The 20,387-nt window shown below is 39.4% G+C and overlaps 1 protein-coding gene across 4 annotated transcripts in view; it reads left to right on the plus strand.

The window, feature by feature from the left end:
- Positions 1-11,650: 11,650 nt before the first annotated feature.
- Positions 11,651-20,387, plus strand: part of htr4 (5-hydroxytryptamine receptor 4) — a 79,824-nt gene continuing 71,087 nt past the window's right edge. For all 4 annotated transcript variants that reach the window (XM_036568500.1, XM_036568498.1, XM_036568499.1 and 1 more), the window contains exon 1: positions 11,651-11,904. In XM_036568500.1, coding sequence (XP_036424393.1) covers positions 11,829-11,904 — 76 coding nt within the window. In that variant the 5' untranslated portion in view covers positions 11,651-11,828. The remainder of the gene's footprint in view (positions 11,905-20,387) is intronic.

Genomic DNA, 20,387 nt, shown 5'->3' on the forward strand with positions numbered 1-20,387 from the left:
TATAGACAGATAATATATAATGCAGTATGGTTGGAAAACATATTTGTTTCTTACCGCATAGAATTATATTGAATTAACTTTGCAATTCATCAGACTTTTCTAGCAAGTGTTGAAACTAACCCTCTATCTGTTACAATGAGCCCCACCCATTGCACTTCCTGTCATTTTCAGTGAAATTGTACATGAATAGTAGGTGCCAGAACCAAAGTTTAAGTGTTCGTTTGTAGCAGAGATGTATATGTTGCTCATATGAAAACTTATTATTTCGCAAATAGTTTTAAAGGTTGTGCCCTACAGGAACACAGATTAAATAAAAAAAAACCTGCAAGAAAAGAACTTAAACACTGGATTACTGAAAATGATCCGAATGTTGTTCAGGTGTTGCAAAGGTGAGAGCATGGACAATCTGATCGCTAAATTAAGCATCTTCTCTGACTGAAATGAGAAATAAAGAAGAAAATAAGGAGTAAACAAAATCACACTGAGTTTGCTGCTCATAGTTTTTTTCTGTGTGCTCCTGTTTATTTCCAATCAGGACCACCAGTGCTCTTTGGCAAAAAGCTTACCGTAGAACCCCCGGGCAGCTTATCTGTATCTGGTTCTGTTTGTGTGCATGCGCAGATGGGGAAAGAAGAAGGAAATCAGATTAACAGTATACATGCACCAAAAAACCCAATTACTGAGCTAATATCCAGGTCTCTTTATCGGATTTCTGGAAATCCGATAACAGCTTTAATCCGATCTAAGAAATCGGAGTGTGCTGTTTACATGAGCTCTTGAATAATCAGATAACTGCCAAAATTTGATAATGTCTGTATTATTGCTGGTAGTCATACCTTGATCACTGTTCATTTCTAAAGAACAGACACTGGGGGCTTACCTTACATTCTGTTTCACCTGTATCACTACAGCAGGGGTGCCAGAGGTGGCCAATCCTGGTCCTGGCGCAACAAGGTAGATCTCCAGGACCAGGATTGACCTCCCCTGCACTAGAGAGATGGATCTAAGACAAGGTTAAACTCAGGACAGAGCATAAATAAGGGAAATGAAGGTAGCAGAGTGGAACAAGTAACACTAATTAAACAGGTTAGTCAGGATGTGAGGTCACTTCACTGTTTGCCTGTTCTCGAAAGATGCTCGAGAGTGCAATAAAAGCTAGCAAGTTCATCCAAGAAAAACAGTTTAATTGATTGATTGTATAGTGATTGAGAGCATATGACATTAAAGACCTGAGAGTAAAAGAAAAATGTTCTTTGATGGGATCAGTAGCAGAGTATGCTAATGGATCTTTGGCTCTAGTGTTCTTTGTTTCCCGTAACACACATAAGAAAGAATAAGTGGAATTCCTCCCTGTTTCACTTACGTTTTGATATTCTACGTGGATTGCTGTTTGACCGTGTTCCAAGGTCGTCACATATTTGGCAAATCACAAGCGCTGAGCAGTCTGGTGGCTCTCTGTGCTTTAATGATGTCGAGTGGGGCATAATTTAGGGGGCATATATTGTCCTCTGGCTCCATTTCAGGTCACATGGTGTCATTCGTTTGGGATTTCAGCCAAGCCCATGTCATTTTGTTTTAGCTCATGGGCGTGTGCACCAAAGCGGTAAGGATCCCTTTAAAAGTACTCACACAGGCCAACAGGAGCTCTTTTGTCATGGACGGGGCTCAACATTATTTCCTGTGCTGAGCGAAGGTTGAGTTATAGTATCCAGGGTCTTCCTGTAATTCTAGTCCCCATACATAACCTCAATTGACTGACATGCTGTTCTGTAAAAGCCATGATTTCTCAGGCAGCGCTTGAAGCCTTAGCACACTCATTCTTTCCCAATCTCACCAAGCCCATTTTCCGCAACACTTAGGAACATTTGTGTACTGATAAACCCGTGCATTTTATGGTTCACTGCTGTACTTTAAACTTCTACACTTTGATATCGAGCCACATGCCACCTCAATTATAAAAAGAAGGAGTAATGAAAAGGTTATGGTGCCAAGGCAGTGTTGCCTTCAGGGTGGAGACATTTTGGCTAGCATTTACAAAACACATGGCTTGATAAAAAGCATCCCATTGAAATCATTGCTCCTTTTTTTTATGAGGATGTCTTTGGGCATTTATTGTTTGGCCATGGCACTTGAATGTGAGAGTAATGCGCCTTCCTGTAAATCTCCATGGCACAAGCTGGCTCCTGTTATATCAGCATTGTTGTTCATCACTCCCCACTGCTGATGAATGACACCCAATTAACTCAGCAGAGCAAAAGACTTCGTCTCCCAGATCATTTCACAGATAACGTTCATGTGCAAACCAAATCTCCATTGTGACCACATTTTGGCTTTTAGTGGTCCTTTGAGGCATGAGGATATAAATAAACGCTATTAGCTCTTTTTGCCTCAAGCTTGTTAGCTGGAGGCTTGGAGAACTGCTATGCTGACTTTGGATGCTGCTCCAAGTCATATGGGTAGACAGTGGGGAACTCTCACGGCCTTCTCGGCCTTCAGAGAAAGTCTAATAATTTCTGTGAAATAAAAAAAAATATGTATGTTTGTAATTTTTAGTTTATTTTTAGTTTATTTAATCATCATGCTTGTTGTATTTAAACTTTGTACGTATTGTAGTAATACTCTTAAGTTTTGGTTGAAAACAAAAGGGTTCTATTCTTTATGCAATCAGGATTTTTTTCTTCCGTGGTATCTTGGTAAGTACATCCAAACAAGCTTTTCCATTGGTTAGGACTTCTGGAGCTGAACTGAAGGCCTAAACTGACAGATTAACCACTAATATAATTAGGAAGTGAGTGGAATCAACTAATTATGTTTTAATTTACAATGGATGGGGCCAATTTAGTGAGAAGAAATGTCCTTCTAGGCTTTCTGGAACTCTTAGCTACATCACTGACCGAATATGAGTGGGAGCCTGGCTAACATGCTTTAGGCAAAAACAGTGGCAGCTCTACATTTACAGCATTTGGTAGAAGCTTTTATCCAGAGCAACTTACACTTGGGTCACTTTACACAGGTAGGTGAAGGAGGTGTTAGTAGTCTTGCCCAATGACTCATATTGGTATAGTGTTGGGTGCTTGCCCAGGCAGGGGATTGAACCCCAGTCCATGGCATAGAAGGCAGAGGTTACCCACAACACTACACCGATAGAGTCTCTAGAACAGCTGCAAGGTGAAATGATGACATTGCTATCATAACAATGGAGATAACTTTATATCTCCATTTTGGTCCATTTGGTTTTTCTTTTTTTTGACAAAATTTGAAAATACCAGCTACTCTTAACATTCAGTCAACATTTCATGACGAATGGAAACACAGAAATGTTCCAAAATGATATAGAATGAAATATTGCTGCATTATCTTCCATTCAAAATTAATAATGCTTTTTGCATCTCCTGTAAAGTTACTCTTTTGGAGATACAAGTCTTTGTTCTGACAGTGACAATATGATTATACGTCTGTAAGCTTCAAAGATTCAAATATGAAAAATATTCATGTGAATCACCATTAGCTTAGCACTATAACATCTACTAGAATCTCATAGAGCTTAGCTTTATCATTAGAGGTGTTTCCCCTCCTTGTTTTTGGCAGGGTTTCCACATTTATCGCACAAAATGATGGCCTAGCTTTAACAATCATGGTTCATCACTGCAGGTAGACAACATGCTCTTTGCAAGACAAGAGACCAATGTTAGTTAGTCTGTCTCTGATTATACAGAGTCGTTCTACATGCCATTTTAACCAAGTGCTACTTAAGTACTGTGCCAAAGAATATGACCTAAGAAAAAATAAAAGGAAAGCTCATCCAAAGTAACTGTAAGCATATCCAAAGTCTCTTAGCTAACAATGTAACAATAGATGAAATTAAAAGGAAAGTCCATCTACAGTAAGTGTAAGCACATCCAAAGTCTCCTGGCTAATAATGTAATCACACTGAGGAGCTCACAGTCCTCATAAACAGTAGGTATTTTTACAGATCTTAGTCATTCTTGCAAGGCTAGATTGCTGAGCTAATTGTGCTTCTGCACTGTTGCCCACAAAGTATATCTGCCAGTGAAATTACTATGGGAACACTCCGGCCTTTGTTTTTTATACATTGTGCAGGCATCAAAAGCAGAAAAAATGTTATGACAGGCATTTATAATTACTGAAAAATGTGCTCATTGTTGTTGGATTGTCTATATCTTCATCAAGAACAATGACCTATCAACATGAATTATACGTAATGCCACTAATAAAAAGCTGTAATGTCACAAATGAAAGCTTGCGCTCTGTGATGTGTAAATTCAATGCTTGTTGTAAAGTCAAAACCACATAAACATTATATTTCAGACAGGGCAATGAAATGTCGGGAAAAAATATCTTTTATAACATATTTTGTCTGTCCAAAAAGGTTTACTTGTATTTTGGAACAGCAATTTCTGTACTGACTGATGCAGTTTATCTGCTGGGTATCAATGAAATGCTGGCAAAGAGCAAGCTGCGCTGCATGAGTTCACTGAAATGACATCTCTAATAGGCTCTGATCAGTACCTCACTTTCTATCGCATTGATTGGAGCTAAAATATTTAGCACACAACACAGTAGCTTGTTTTCACATATACGCAGTGCGGCCACAGAAGGTGCGTGTGGAGTAGTGTGTAATATTTCTGCTTGTTTTATCGTCACGTTTGTGTCTCTGTCACCTGTTGTGAGTGAATAGGTAATATTACCTTTCGTCAGGCACACCCCAGGCTCACTGTCAATCATTCTGCCTGCCAGACAGAAATCAAATCTGAGATAGGTGACACAGGAGCTGCCTGCTTTCTCTTGGCAATTGATTGTGTTCTCTGAGATCTGATTTGAATAGTGCATGGAACTCACCAAGGGACGGGAGGTATACCACTATAAAGTGAATGCTAGCGTGATGAGAACAACACCAACTACGATAACTGTTTTGTTTATATTTATTTATTTTGAATACATTGTGATGCCGTATCATAAAATATTCTGATATAAATTGTAGTTCATTTGCTTACCAATAAAATGACATATTTGTGATGGTGCTTGGCATACAGTATTGTGCCAAAGTCAGAGACTACTCTTTATTTATTTAATTTGCCATCAAAATGGCCATTAAGTACAAGTTATTCATTTTTAAGCATAAGAAAAAGATTTTTCCACAACTCCAAAGTTCAGTCTTAGAGGCTGGTGATGCTAAGGTTTGGACTCTGGGGTGGTCAGTCCATTGTTCTGAGAACACCAGCAGCTTCTTTGTTTGATTTGCTAATTTTCTTCTTTTTTGTCCATTTTGTTTTATCAGTAACAGCATCTTGACACAGTGTAAGGATGGACAGAAACACCTGTGGTCTGCTCTCAAGCAAGAGTGGATCTTGAAATCTACATCGCTTTCAAAGAAGAAAGCTTTGTACAGTTCATCTGGTGGGGGGCAGTTTTGGTGGTCTGCTAGGTCTTGGTAAGGGACCATGGTTGTTAGACCACAGCATAGTTGCTAGACATCCCATTTTCTCTTTGTCTTTTAATATTTTTTGAGCCACAGTCTTGGCAAATCCTGTTCTTTCACTTATTTTCCATTGACTTTCACTTTCCTTATGCAAGTGGATTATCTTGTGTCTAATGTCCTCAGAAATATCTCGTAAAAAATGAATAAATTGTACTTGTTAAAAATATCCCAATTTTCATGGAAATTGAATGAATGTAGAATTAAATCAATGAAAGGTGGTCCCTGACATAGTAGAAGACTGTTAAGAAAATACAGTTCAAGGTGAGAGAGGAAGACATAATAAATCATTAAACCATTTTTTTATTGTACTACTATTTGAAAAGAAGCCTTTAAAGGACTTTTTCTTGGCAAATGGTCTAAATGACTTCCGGTGCACACTTGCTTGATTAAACGTAAACATATATAATGTTAAATATGTTATAAATATCTTGCATAACTCTTCTGTTCCTTTTACAGTAGATACTTCTTGTTTCCATGGTGTTGCATGGTGGCTAAATGAAGATCGTCTGGCGTCAACCTGTTGCACTTTTGCTATTCCTGTAGCATTTATGTAAATCATTGCGTCTTTATCTCTAATTACAGCTGAACTCCCCTCTGTATGTCAACACAGCGACAGCTACGATATTTATTTCCATTTCACTGGGCGTTTCATTTGTGTATGACTGTGTGAAAAGGTAGCCTAACATACCGGATTCAAAACCTGCTAGATCTGTCAAATAACACTACTTATTAGTCAGGCTAGCTAAAAAGTCTGCAGAGTCTGACCTTGGATCAGCCACATGCTGTACGTGCAGAAAAATCAATTTGGATCAAATGGCTGAGCAAAACTACTGTGCGCGGGTGGGCTCAGAGAAGCGTGTGCATTTGTTTTGTGGATAGACATCAGTTTTTATGCGCCTTGTCTTTGATGTTGATCAGCTTGCTCTAAAAGAGGCAGGATTCAGCTGGGCCTGGCATCAGTAGGGTGCAGCTTAAAGGCCAAAACGCCAGACTAAGGCATGGCTGTGAACTTCATAAAAAAATAATGATCAAAGCCCAGCATTCGCAGACACAGCAAACGCTCATAAACACTCATGATGTCACTGTGTCTTTGTGTCTGACATCTGTGTGCATGACTGGAAACTGATATTTTGCACCTAGTTTTATTTTTTCTTTCTGAAATTCAAGCTGTTGTTTGAAGTTTAAAACCATTTATCTTCGTAACATGTGTGCTTTTGCCAGAATAAACACCAAATAAACATAAATACAGTAAGAAGTCTCAAGAATTTCTTATTTTGAAAAAGGTAGATGATATCTTCTGAGCTAGTTTGAAGTTTGGTTCCAGATTTACTCTCAGCACTCCAAAACATGAATTTGTTAAATTTCATCACTAGCACACTTGATTCAAGCACTGATCAGCCAAACCAGTTGTTAAAAGTTAAACAAACACATTGACATATGTAAAATAACAACTTTGTATTTATTGTAATATTAGTATTGTTTTTGAATAGTTTGCATAACTTAACATAAATGACATAAATCTGATACCCTTTGCATTGTGTTTCTTGCACTTTCATGATAAAAGAACCAATAGAAATAGTAATGATCTAAAATTACTTGGAATCTTATTACATTGACGTCAATTACAAGTTAAGAGGTTTTTTCCTTTTCCTGTAATGATGTGTTGCCACTTTGGAGATACGAGGTTCTGTTCCAACAATGACTCCTGTGAAAGAGTATAAAAGAGAAACTGAAAACCAAAAATAAACTTGAATAAAACTGGTATGCTGTGATATATTATTCAGGTTTTGGTTCCAAAAAAAGGTTCAGTTCATAAATCCTGTTGTACAAACACTATAGTCAAGCTATGCACTAGTCAAGACGATGATTCACAACCACTGTGCAGTAGTCTAAGCATTTCAAGGATTCACCCATTCAGTGTGCATATTTGAGCATATTGAAAACTATGACGCCAAGGACACGCCATATATTTTACCTGACTGTTCAACTTTTACCATTCACAGCAATATTATATATTGCATTGCCTTGATTCACAGTCCCATCTCTGGTTCAGGGGGTTTTGGATAGACAGACCTTGTAAAAAGCAAATTTGAAGCTAGTAATGCCGCAAACTACAGGGTACAACCTTTGGAAATAGACCTAATTCCTCTGGGCCCACTTAACTTCCAAGGTTCAGTATTCCAAGTGCTGGCAGCCGTGTACTCTGAGATGTTTGCCAGGTGTGGATAATAAAGCTGCTGGGCAGAGGGACCAGCAAAGAGTGAAGCAGCATCCCAGACCAGCCCCCCCAGCACCACCACCTCCACCCCAGCTTGCTTTCCTCACCCCACTTCCCCCTGACCTCTCCTTCTACCCCTGGAGGATCACTAACTCTGCTCAGGCCTGAGAAATCACAGGCCTCTCTCATTGTATTCAGCTGGGGAATTGAGTTCCCTGACCTCTCGGCTTCCAGACCAATCCTGGCTGAGGTCACCCAATGTGAACTGACGGCAGGAGGTGCAAGATCCAGTCAGTATTGATGACTTCAACTCAACAGAAGCCTCAACAGAAGATGTGGGTCAAGTAATGAATGGTATACAGGGGCTGCAGACCTTTGCAATATGGCAGTCATTACAAAGCCAATTAGGATGAATCTGTTTGAGGAAGGTTTCTGTCTATAATACACATTAACTGGAAGGCCACAGACACAGGTTCTGAACCTAAACTAATTAAGACTACCCCTCGAAGCAATATGATACACCCAGACAGAAAAGAATTGACCAGGCAAATGCATTAAGTTCACCAGGCTGAATGTCCAGCTGGCTACACTTTCAATCCATTTCTCCATAAGGCCGCTGATGGTTCATTGTATGAACAGTATGGCGCTTTTCATTCACATTTCAAAAGGGCTCATTAAAGGTATTAATTAAACATACACTTCATGGCTCCCCCCAAAAATAGGAGCATGCCTAATCATGAAAGATGCATGGCTAACATTTGCTGATGTTTCAACCACGCACTAGGCCTTACCTGCGCTCACGAAGAAGGCAATGGCCACTTTTGCAACAAAGAGGGAAAAAAGCTGGGCTGTGCCTGTTTCGTGACTGTCAAGGTGTGGAATGTCAAGGAGAGTGTCTTGAGGGTGATCGTTTTCAGTGGTGCTGTCATGTCAGTGTGTGGAGTGGGAGTGAGATTTCGCAGGGACACTGAAGGTGGCTGTGCGCTCTGGCTCTGCAGCTGGAGCATCAGACGGGGACGTGCTCTTTTGAACGTTCGGCAGGGTGAGTGGGTTCACCGTGCACAAGGTGCTCCATACTATCATGCGAATGACAGGTAGAGAGCGGCTGAGACAATGTAACAATGAGGAAATAGGTAAAAGTCTTCTTCTGGGATGACACCTAATCAAAAGCTCCATCACCCTGAGCCACAGGGTGACCATCGGGCAGCTGAAGGAAACCCTGCTCTTGCAGCTACTCTAGGCCTCATCCTTTGTATTTTTTTTTTCAATTTCCACACGGGCAGATACTGGGCTGTGGAAAGCCACAGTCATGTCATGTTTTTTGCAATGAAAACTGACTGCTGATGGCTTGATTGGACAGGACTCCCTGACAGCAGTGCAACAGTTCACCTCCGTATCACAGAGCAGTCAGTGGGGACGAGACAAGATCAACACATGGAATGAAATGCGGAAAAAGAGAACATAATGCCACTGGGTACAATCTTCAGAGCAATATTATACCTTTGTCCTCAGGAAAGAAAATATTTATGTGAAAGCACTAGTGGTTTAGGGGCCTAAAAGGCCATTTAGACTGTAATTGCTACTGCTACATCAGCTCTAGAGCATACTTATGGCCCCCTTAATCAACTATGTGTTTCACTCAACGAGATCTAAATGGTCTGAGCAGGAGCTACAGCAGCGCACTGGAGCCTTTGATTCCACCGATGATGTTGTGCACTAAAGTTTACTACCTTGAAGTTGGGCGTGGCAGATTTCGATTTCAGCACTTCCATTTACAGCTGCAAGTCACATTTAAAGTGTTACAGATATTATCTTCCTGTTTCGTTTTTCATAGGTCGTGTATATCCTCAATAAAGACAGCATGAAAGCACAAAACATAACTTTGTGTCGTACTCTATTGTGGTGATTGATTCTCAGTCTATCCACTCTTGAAAGTAGACCAAGGCCCTGTAGAGACAGGAAATGAAACTCTATCGCCACTCAGACAGTTTGACCACTTCACTTCTTCCTTCTTTCAGCCTCATCCAGTCTAACCCTAAACGCCGCAAGAGCTCCAGGGACAAGATGAAATATTTATGTTTGAATTGAAAGTGTTTCGCAGACAAAGGTAACTGTTAGGATTTCCTCAGCGGAACATCAATCATTGTGTTTAGCAGGAGATGGAAATATAACAGATCATGCGTTACTTAAGAAGAAGCTCACAGAGCCAATGTTCATAAATCCTAAAATCTCTCACTTATGACTAATACAATAGCAGTGCATTAATAACAAGCCGGTAAGGTTGAGAAATGCAGGGCGCTCTGTGAAAAAAAAGAGTGAAAAATTGAGTGAAGGAGAAAGGAGGAGTGAAACTGCATGCAGTTCTTCAGTAATATTATTACATGCCACATTAAATGTAATAAATAAACACATAATGCATTTGAGCCATATAAGCAACAAGGATGTGCAGTCTGTTCCAGTTTAATTACATTCTCAGTGCCTCGGTTATGGTGCCTCTTCCAAACTGACATTGAGTTGGGTTGCAGTTATCCAAGCAAATCAGAGAGCCACTTGTTTCACCAAGTGTGGAGAACATGGTGGGAACAGGCTGTTTGTTTACAAGACCTCAGTGTTGCAATATATTAGAGGTGGGCAAGATGACAGTATTCATCGTTGTGATCGTGTTTTTCTGAGCATGATGTAGATATGATGAGTGCTTAAACAATGCTGAAAAACTGCATGTTTCATTACAAAGAGAGCATAATTAGTTTAATTGGAATAAGTGCAGCACAGTATGTGAAACTATTGTACTCATAGTTTTTCCCTGATAGCAAGAGGATAGTGGGCCACTGTTGGCCCACTGATGGCAAAGCTGGTGGCCCACTGGCATTTTGCTCAGCGTTTTCTGGGCGGTCCACTGGTGTTAAAGCAGAGTAGTCCGCAAAATTCCACTTATCGTTGTTCACTTTCCACTCACAGTCCAATTTACTTATTTATCCGTCCTTCTTTTCTATAGTTATAGTTTGTAAATTAATTTAGTAAATAATTTAATCTAGCACAGTGTCAGCAACAACTATTTCTAGAAAATCATGTTATATTAGGCCAAGTCATTATTTTTTCTCTCTCAGTTGTTTGTAATATTTGTCTTTAAAATCTGTTTGAGGAGATTAAAAACTAGTTAGAGCTTGTATACAAGACAGTAATCTAGGTGGTCCAATGGTGGGCCAGAAGGGGCAAACAGTCAGCGAGGTCCCGAACTTATGAAGCCACCGGACTGATATACACTCGTTATCTGGGTTATATACATACATAATATATATATATATATATATATATATATATATATATATATATATATATATATATATGTATGTATATATATATATTATTTTTTCAGTGTGGCCCTACTGTCTGTTCCAACATATTAAATCTCTGAAAACGAAATATTGTGATTCATATTCAGTTGCTTTTACAAGTTTTTACAAGTTTTGTGATGAGGATTGATCATTTGGAATTACCTATCCTCTTCATGATATGATATTATCACAATATTGTATTAACAAAATAAAATCACTAATAAACAATACTTCGTCTGACAAACAGAATTTAAAATCGTCCACGATAAACAATATCATGTGTTGAATACCGCGGTATACCTTACTATTGAATACTGACACATGTCTATACGTATTATCGCCAATACACTCGCGTTATATTTAAATTTGTGCCTTAAAACTTGTAAAAATAAAATATTATATGTGATTTTCACACAGAAAATCATGATAATAAATAGACAAATATAAATAAAATACGTAGTCACGTCTCGGATGTAGAGGAATGCGTTGAATGGCGAAAGCAGCGGTCGAACTGTGGTGGGCAGCGCGCGGCGGGGGGGCGGGGCTTTATCTACAGTTTGGCGTTTGACCGTGGAAACGCCGCGCGCTCCGCTCTGCTCATCTTTGGTTGGTCCGGAGAGCCGCGCGCTGCTCAGCGTTTCGCTTTCGCGCTCCTGAACCGCCGTCGCTTGGAGACTGGAGGTCGCGGCGGGAACACTTCTCCTTTCAGCCGGCGTCAGCTGTCAGCTTCTCGGTTAAAAAGTTGCCCGTTTCCGTGCGCCGGCGTCTCTTTCACATGCGAGGATGTGGTTCCCCACATGAGGGTTTAGAGCCGCGCCATGGTGTTGACCCAGGGACTCCTCGTGGAAACGGTGAGTGATGAATTTCCTCAGTACTTCACACGCCTGGAGATTCCATTTATGTATGTGTTTATTTATTGTATTTCCTCACTACTTCTCGTTACACATAGAAGGGTATTTTATATCTGTGTTAAAGCAAGCCTGCACTGTCTTTTGAAATGACGCTCTGGCTTTTTTTCTTTTCTTTGGTAAGCCATTTGTATTGGAGCACACTAAAATCCCTGTGGCTTGCTGTTAAAAGCTACTGTTTTTGAAAGCACGAAAGGGTTTTTGCGTTAGTGACGGAGAAACAGCCCTCACCAAACGAGATATTTTCAGTCAGTCATTTGTTAATTCGTCCTTGTAAACTGCTTTAAAATAAATAGGCTAAGCTACGTCACTGTGGAGAGCTCAATAACTTACTAAAGCCTGGCGTGAATATGAAAAGACACTGGCTGTATGTTTTTATGCCTTTCCTATTTTGATAATTCTCAGACGTAATTTGTCTGGGCCATGCTGAAAATGAGGGTGGTGTGGGTCATAAAAGCAAAGGTCAACAGTCTTTATTTATATGTACTACTCACTAGTATAAGGCTATATTTTATATGCTTGGTTCTGAGAGCTTATAACGAGTACAGCTCTATTTAAGTTTTATATGTTTCCAAATTCACTTTTCCAACAGATGGTAAGGGAGCTTATGGTGCTTTTTAAAATTTTATCTTAATGTACAATATCTGGTGTCTATTTTAATTGTCAATTTATCGTGATATTTGACACATTCACACAGTATTATGTAATCTACAATAGTTTACCAGATAGTACAGTATGTCTCTTAGGGCTGTTTAAGGTAATGAACCTTGTTCAAAGGTTCAAGAGCCACGTAAACTGTCTCAGATAAAAATGAATGAGCGACTAAAGTGTGGTGGCTTTTGCTGAAGAGCTAAACAGTGATGGAATGAAGATGCCTCTGCCCAGATGTGTGGGGAATGATGTGTATTTTTCACTTTTGATTCCCTTTGTTTAAGGGAACCTAAAGATATTTTTGACATGAAGAGTTTTTCTGGCGTGCTGCTTTGAAATATCACTCAGTAAACAACGCAGAGTGATATAGCTGAACGATTTTCCAATAACACTTTTCAAAACGTCTCAATGATTTGTAGTTATTACAGTGTTCCACTGTGGCACAGCTACACAGCACAGCACTTTACCTTGATAGGAAAGCTGGTGTGTTTCTGAGTTGTGTGCAATTTGCCACTGTTTGGGTCTGACTTACAGAGCAAGAGCGGATTTTAATGCGGCACCTCACCTCTCACGGTCAGCACTTGAATATGAGGGCACGGGCCACTCGCCTGTGCTGAAATAGCAGAGCCAACAATGGGAAAAGTTCATCACAGCCACAGATGGCTGCCAGGTCAATTTGTGCTTATGCAATAGTGAGTGCAGTGGTCAATACTGTCATGCCAGGCATGGAAAGGATGTGTTTTGATGGATAGCACAGCATGGAGCTTTAGCCAGTGGATCGATACACAGACTCTCACTTCACATTAGGGCTGTGCATCAGGCCAACCCAAAAGCCAAAGGTGAAACCTGAGAGCCACCAGGATGCAAGTGTGCAGTTCTGCTACGAGTATCAGTACCTTAACATGTTTTGTACATCCTCTTCATCTGGGCCATTTGCTCTTTGCCGCTGCCTCAAGGCACATGTTGATTAAAGGCACTATAAAGAACTCTGGTGGGTATTGCTTGTAAGTTAGGCATGGCTGGCTCATTGTTCAGTAACATGTTGATCAGTAACATGTTGACCTGGCCACCCAAATCAAACAAAAATTTACCCAGTTCACAGGCTTCCTTAACATACAGTTCCCCATATTTTATTTGTAGTATTTTATAAATTCTTAGCTGACATTTCTGTTTATTGGAGTCCCTCTATCTCAAAATAGTGAGCTTGTTTAAGCGACGCTCAAGTAGTAGGATTAAGGGCTAATGCGTTTTACTCACTGCAGTAAGATTAGTTTTTCCTCCCTTGTGCTTCTTGTCAATCAGCTGAATCAGTTTGTTTAAGGAGGCCCATCCTCCAACCCACTTTACTTTTCCCAGCTGGGCTGAGGTCAACCACAGCATTAATGTCTTTTGTACCATGCAGTTAATGGTCATTTTATTCTGTTGGTTAAGTATATTTATGCTTATTTGACTTTGGTATGTGTTAAAACTAACCATTTTACAGAGAACTGCCTCTGGCTTTGGTGTGTGTTTTGACTTACAGTTTTAAAGCGAGCTGCCTCAAACGCAACGGCTCCCAGTTTTCTGAGAGGGGGGACTAGGCTCTTGTTCTGCCTTACTTGCCTAAAAATGGGCACTGAACCTAGACACAAACAGCATGATGAATGCCATTTGTACCATCCCCTCCTTCCCACATTTCCGCTTCATTTGACTCAAGAAATTGCATTTTTGGTACAAATCTAATTGTCATTTGTTTATGTTCGTTCATTCAATGGACTGACTTGGTGGATGTTACTTTAATTGCAACAGGGTGAGGATTAAGGTCAGGATAAATGTCACATTAAATCATAATATTTGTTGCATTGCAAGTCTAGACATCATTTTCTGTTGTACCTCAAATTGTTATCTACAGTATGTAGATTGCTAATTATATATTCACATAATACCTTATAGAGACTTGACACTGTTGACTGTCTTGTGACCCTGTATTTGATCTATGTAAATCAGCACAGCAGTGAACATGATATTACACTTAACTAGGAAGTATTTTAGGGATGTGATCATTCATAAAATTCATTAAATGATTCTATACAATGCCATGCGGTCTTGATATATATGAAATATATTTTCATAAAAGTTAGTATTTTAGTCCAACATTTTATAATAATGCACTGACCACAAGCTAATATATGCTCTCGATTTTGAGGTAAAGAAGGAGCACTGTTTTCAGAGGAGGGAGGGTCTGCCCTCATTGTGGGCTTGCTTGTTCAGTTTTGTATTATACATCATGCAATATGATCAGCATTAAACTGAGTGCTTTATTTTCTGCAGTCTGCTGAATGTATTGTTTGATGCCTTTGAGTGTTGAATTGAGAGGCTCGTATTGAACAGAACAATTTGATGTGTTGTATTGATGCACTCCTAATACATATGCAAACAAACTCATACTGATTTTCCTTGTGTTGTTAAAAAAAATACACCCCTTTTCAGTGGTTATGTGCACTCTTGCGCACTGATTTAAACATAAAGATCTTGAACAATACAGTTTGATGTGCTGTATTGGTATACTGCTAATATATGCATTCAAACTCATACTAATTTTCTTGTGTTGTTGGAAAAAATATCCCCCTTTTCAGTGGTCACTTTCTCTTATGCAGTGCAAGGCAAGAATGTGCTGATTTAAAAGTAAAGAATTTGTGTCTGCTACAAAATCGTGAATATATGCGAGAGTTTAAACCAAGAAGTGTTATTTTTATTGTCTGAGCTCATAGTAAAGTCAGTTTGGGAAGCCACTTTTACAGCAAGCACATGTTTCCTGTTGTTGAATAAGACTGGCTAAATCTGGCACCCAGTTCATTGTTAGTTACCCTCCTGTTAGTAAAGCTAACGCTGCCCTCCGTGCTTTACAGCATTCTTTAGCCTGAAATGGTAAACATTCTTCTACATGAAACACTCAGGAAAATCTGATATTCTAAACATATTAAAAATGTTTCTGGTCTAAATGTAAATGTGAAGTGTGAGATGAAGTGTCACAGTGGGATGCACTGGAGGTGTGAATCTGGGGTATCTCATCCAATTCTCTCTCATTAGCTTTGTCGTGCCCCAGCAGCATTACAGTGCATCTGGGAGAAGATCACAGCAGTTGGTGGACAGCAGTGCTGTGTCTGGAGTGGAGAAAATGCTGCTATTAGGGGTATGGTACTGTTCATTTAGGGAGGCAAAATGACTCTGTGATCTTTCTAGAGAAAGACACATACACACCCTGCACATTTTGCATTGTGGTACATACAGAGATCAGTATCTGAACAGTACAGCCCTATTCAGTTTTGTGTCCTCCACATACAAGGCTGTGCTTTACAGTTTTCAGGTTTTCTTTTTCATTTCCTAAAGGAATTCCATTCATTTAGAGCTTTACTTGTGTAAAGTGGTGGAATTATCAAATACATTTTGTAAAAGCTTGGCTGTTTATTTAGCCAAAGCTCTGTATTTCTGTCTGAGAAATTGAAATCAATGAAATAAACATGTGAAACCAGCTTGTTGAGATTGCGGTATCGATTTCTCCTGAGAGATGTTTTTAAGTTCAGCAGGTTTAAAGCATGTTTCTGTATTTGCTTGGTAAAACGCTTTAGGAATTCCCCTTTAGAAAGAAGTGCTTGATTTAAACCCCCCTCCTTTTTAGCTTTGTTTATAGCAGAAAAAAATAAAAAAAACATAAACTGAGGTCTGCTGGCCCATTCCCTTTTCAGCAGTGGGACAGCAGGAGCTTGCTGAGCTGCCTCACGCTGTCCGTCCGTGACATGAGACTACCTACGAGATTAAAAAAACACAAGCAAGGCGCTGTCAGCTCCCAGCTCCCTGTGGATAGAAAACAAACCCAGGAACAGAGTGCTTATGCTTCCGCATGCTCTCCAGGGCCTGCGTAAATGCAGGGGACCTCAGCGCTGATTTATTCCCCTGCTGCCTCTAAAGGTTGGTTTGAGGAAATCTACAGTTTATAACTGCGTCCTGGAATGTTAAAACGTTCCTTATTGTACAGGACAGATCAATTTGTCTGGTGCTGGCCAGTGGAAAAGTAAATCTTTCTTAAGTCTGGTGGCTTGTTAGGTGATCGTTCTGGCAGGTCTGGGAGCTCACTGAAACAGGGAGGTGGTGTGGTGACAGGGAAGGGAATATTTGGGTTATACCCATCATGTCCAGTTAATTAGCTCTCTTTCTATTGCCCTTGCTTTTGTTGGTAAGATGACGTAAACCCTGGCAATATGGAGCTTGTACTCTCAAAAACAACTAGATTAAGATTTGCCTGGTTGTCTTAAACAGGTTTTAACTGTTCATATGCTCAGAGGAAAGGGATATATTTATTTTATATATATGCTAATTGATCAGTAGAAAATAAACTGTTCACAGTCATGTTTGCTATTGCTATTTTTGATTAGTGATGAACCGAACTGGTATGCTAGATTAGATCGGCGCCGATATTGACCTTATTAAACAAATCGGATACTGGCCATACATGTCCGATAAACATCAGAACCATCTCTTAGCCACGGTTGTTCTTCACATGATGCACGTTATTTAAAAACGTGATGAACATCAAAAAGACTTTGTTTTATTAACAGAACAGAAAACTCATACATATAGTAATTATGAATAATGATCACATTACAGATTTTTTTGTTTAAGAAAATTAAATTACCAAGCTTGAAATCTGCCACAGTTGTTTTACTATGGTGCTGTGCGTCAGAATAAAAGTCATGTAGGAACTGTTCCCTGTACTGTATCAGCTCCATGAGTGAAAAACTATTTCATCTTTTGCATTATTATCAGTGTAATGTAGGCTAAAAAGTTACAGTTAAATTAAATTAGAATAATTTGGTTAAATAAGAAATGAATAATAAGGGTGCCTCATTTCAAAAATCCTCAATTTAAGCGTCAGCTAAGAAGACAAGCTGCACAATTCATGCTGGCTAAACTGTTAGAAATAAAGGTGCTGTGCAGGTATATTTTTTGTTCATCAAGGTACAAACAATGTAAATGTACCCTCTAAAGTACAGCAGTGATTTTAAATTTCAGTTGTATACATTTAAGTTTTTCCCAGGTGTAAAGTACATATTTGTACCTCTTCATAACCTAATATTTTACAACAGAATGATAAAATAAAAAGCCTGGAGACGAGACGGGGTGTGTGGAGTCAATACAACTTATAATTTCAGTGGATTGTGGTACAGTATTGTTCTCTGACTAGAGGTACTGAGATGTACCCTTGAGGGTACCACCCCGGTGACAAGAGAGGTACTGCCCTGAGACAGTTTACTACCTTTATTTCTGAGAGTGTACTAACAAACATATCTGCAATGTGGCAGTATTTTACATGATACAGCTGCAAGTAGGACAGCAAATTGTATTTATTTTGCTGTTGCATTATCCAGAAAGATATTAGTAATAAACTGTTTTGTTATACTTTATTCTTGTTTTCATTCTTATAGAATTTTCTTATGTTTTCATTTTTATATTTAGAGTTCAGATATCGGAATCAGTATTGGAAGAGAAAAACTGAGATTGGCGCACCTCTATTTTCAGTGACATTTTTTTTCTTATGGATAGCAATGCAAATTATGTATAATTCCATTTTCTTGCGCATCTACTGCTCAAAAGAAAAATTACCATTTTATAAAGTAATGCATTGACAGATTATCTCATCCTCCACTGCAGAATTCTGGAAAGGCAGTATACTTTGGGTGTGATATGTTAATCCATGCCACTGGGTGTTTGAGATGAGAGTGCAGAAGCAGCCTGTCACCTGGCTGATAGATACACTGCGCTGGCTCTCTCTCTCCCCCCCTCTCTCTATTCCAGCTCCTTTTGCACCTGTTTACCATGCCACTGATGGACTATAGGTACAATATAGGACTCTGTGCTTCCCTGTGCCTCTGCAACCTCACTTTTCCTGTATGGAAGAGACTGGCTTTAGCACTAACAAAGGCAAAGCGGTGCTTCAGTATCCATCCATCCACGTCGCCAAAGTCTCTCATGCTTGTCTGCGCTCTGTACAACTTTGCTCCCAGTCTGAATTCCTTTGCCAGGTAAAATCCAAAAGCTCCTCATCTGACACTCAGTCTAAGAGTGCATGCAATTCAGACAGCAAACTGTGAACTATTTACTCTGAGGAAAGGCAAGTGAGAATCATCGTAGTTTATCCTGGCAGGGTTGCACCAGCACTTTATTTCTTCAGTATGAGATGCCACCTTGTCCTCCTTGCCGACTCCACAGCAGGTCGAAAATAAACATTCAGCCCTAGCTGCACTCTGAACATGGATTCCTCTATACTTTCATTTTGCCTGCTGAGCGACATCTTTAAGGCCGCCTTTGGGTACTTCCTGCATCATTTAAAGAAAGGAAAACCACTGATAGCTGTATTATTCTGGTTGTATAAAGAATGTTCTTGAGGCACTACCAAAAATAATGAAATATTTTTCACAGTAAACCTTATGAATTGTGTAATAATCTGAAGTATTCTAGAGCAAATTAAAACTGGAGAATTATTAAAAGATATAGAGAATATAAGAGTGTGTTCATGCTTAGCAGGTTTGGTTCAATTAAAACAAGCCCTGGTGCAAATGTTAGTGTGGTTTGTTAGAGCAAGTGAGAATGCTGCCATCCGAACTCTGGTGAGCACCAAATAAGTGGACCGAGACCCCCTGAGCAGGTTGGTCTCGGTTCGCTTTAAAATAACCTCTGGAGTGGCTTGTTTGAAGTATGAATGCAAGACAGAATGAATCGTCATCTTCTCTCTACATAACATATTTGGTATGCGGAGAAGACGAGTTCTGATGCTGTTTTGGTGCATGCATGTGTTTTATCGTCTTTGCATAAGCTCTGGATCGCTGATGATAGAACAGATAGTTTTGGTTTTGGAGCGAAGCTGAGGTATGTTTGTAGTTGGGCAAAACCAAGGAAGTGCAGGGAGTCTCGTGACTTATTGCTTTAATATCAAAATACAGATAAAACGACAAAAATAAAACCAACGAGCCCAAATAGAACAGATAACAACACGATTCAGAAATTTCAGCAGATGTTATCACAGTAATTATATGTCATAAAATCTGCCCAATTAGTTGTGACCATTTACTTGTATGACTTTTGTTTACGTTTTTTTGTTTACATCTTTTGGTCCGAAGTTAAATAGTGAATAGTAAACACGCCAGAAGTAAAGTACAACAATGTATCATTTTCTGCTTTGGTACGAACGAAGGAAACCGAACTACAAGTAGAAATTGTTAGTGAAACTGTCACCATCAGGTAAACAGTACTTAAAATTTCATATTTGAGAAAAAGGAGAAAATTAAGCTCCATTTTTGCTGTGTTTCTGTTCATCCTTTGTGAAAAGACAACTCAACACTATGGATGTGAAAGGATGTGTATACATTTAATGGCCATAATTTGGTGTAGTAATAAAGTGGTAGTAATCTAAATTCTATGAAAAGGTCAAATATTGCATTCTGTTCATCCTATTTGCCTATTTAGAGCTGGGCTGCTGACTTTACTTTCATTTTATATTTTTTGCTGGGCATTAGGAAGGCCTCTCTCATCCCTAATGATGTCCCTCAGATGCACTACACTAACAGCGTCTGGCTGACCGTAGATTAGGGAGACAGAGAAGAAATGGAAATTTCCTGTTCTCTTGTACTGAGATAGGCTTTTGAAAACTGACACCAAAACAGCATAATTAAATAATAATAAGGCTAACTTGTTGGGGCCCTGTGAACAGTGTTTAAAATGGGGTTTCCTTAAGGCCGCCC

This window comes from Colossoma macropomum, unplaced genomic scaffold (genome assembly GCF_904425465.1).
Source record: "Colossoma macropomum unplaced genomic scaffold, Colossoma_macropomum, whole genome shotgun sequence".
Lineage (NCBI taxonomy): Eukaryota > Metazoa > Chordata > Actinopteri > Characiformes > Serrasalmidae > Colossoma > Colossoma macropomum.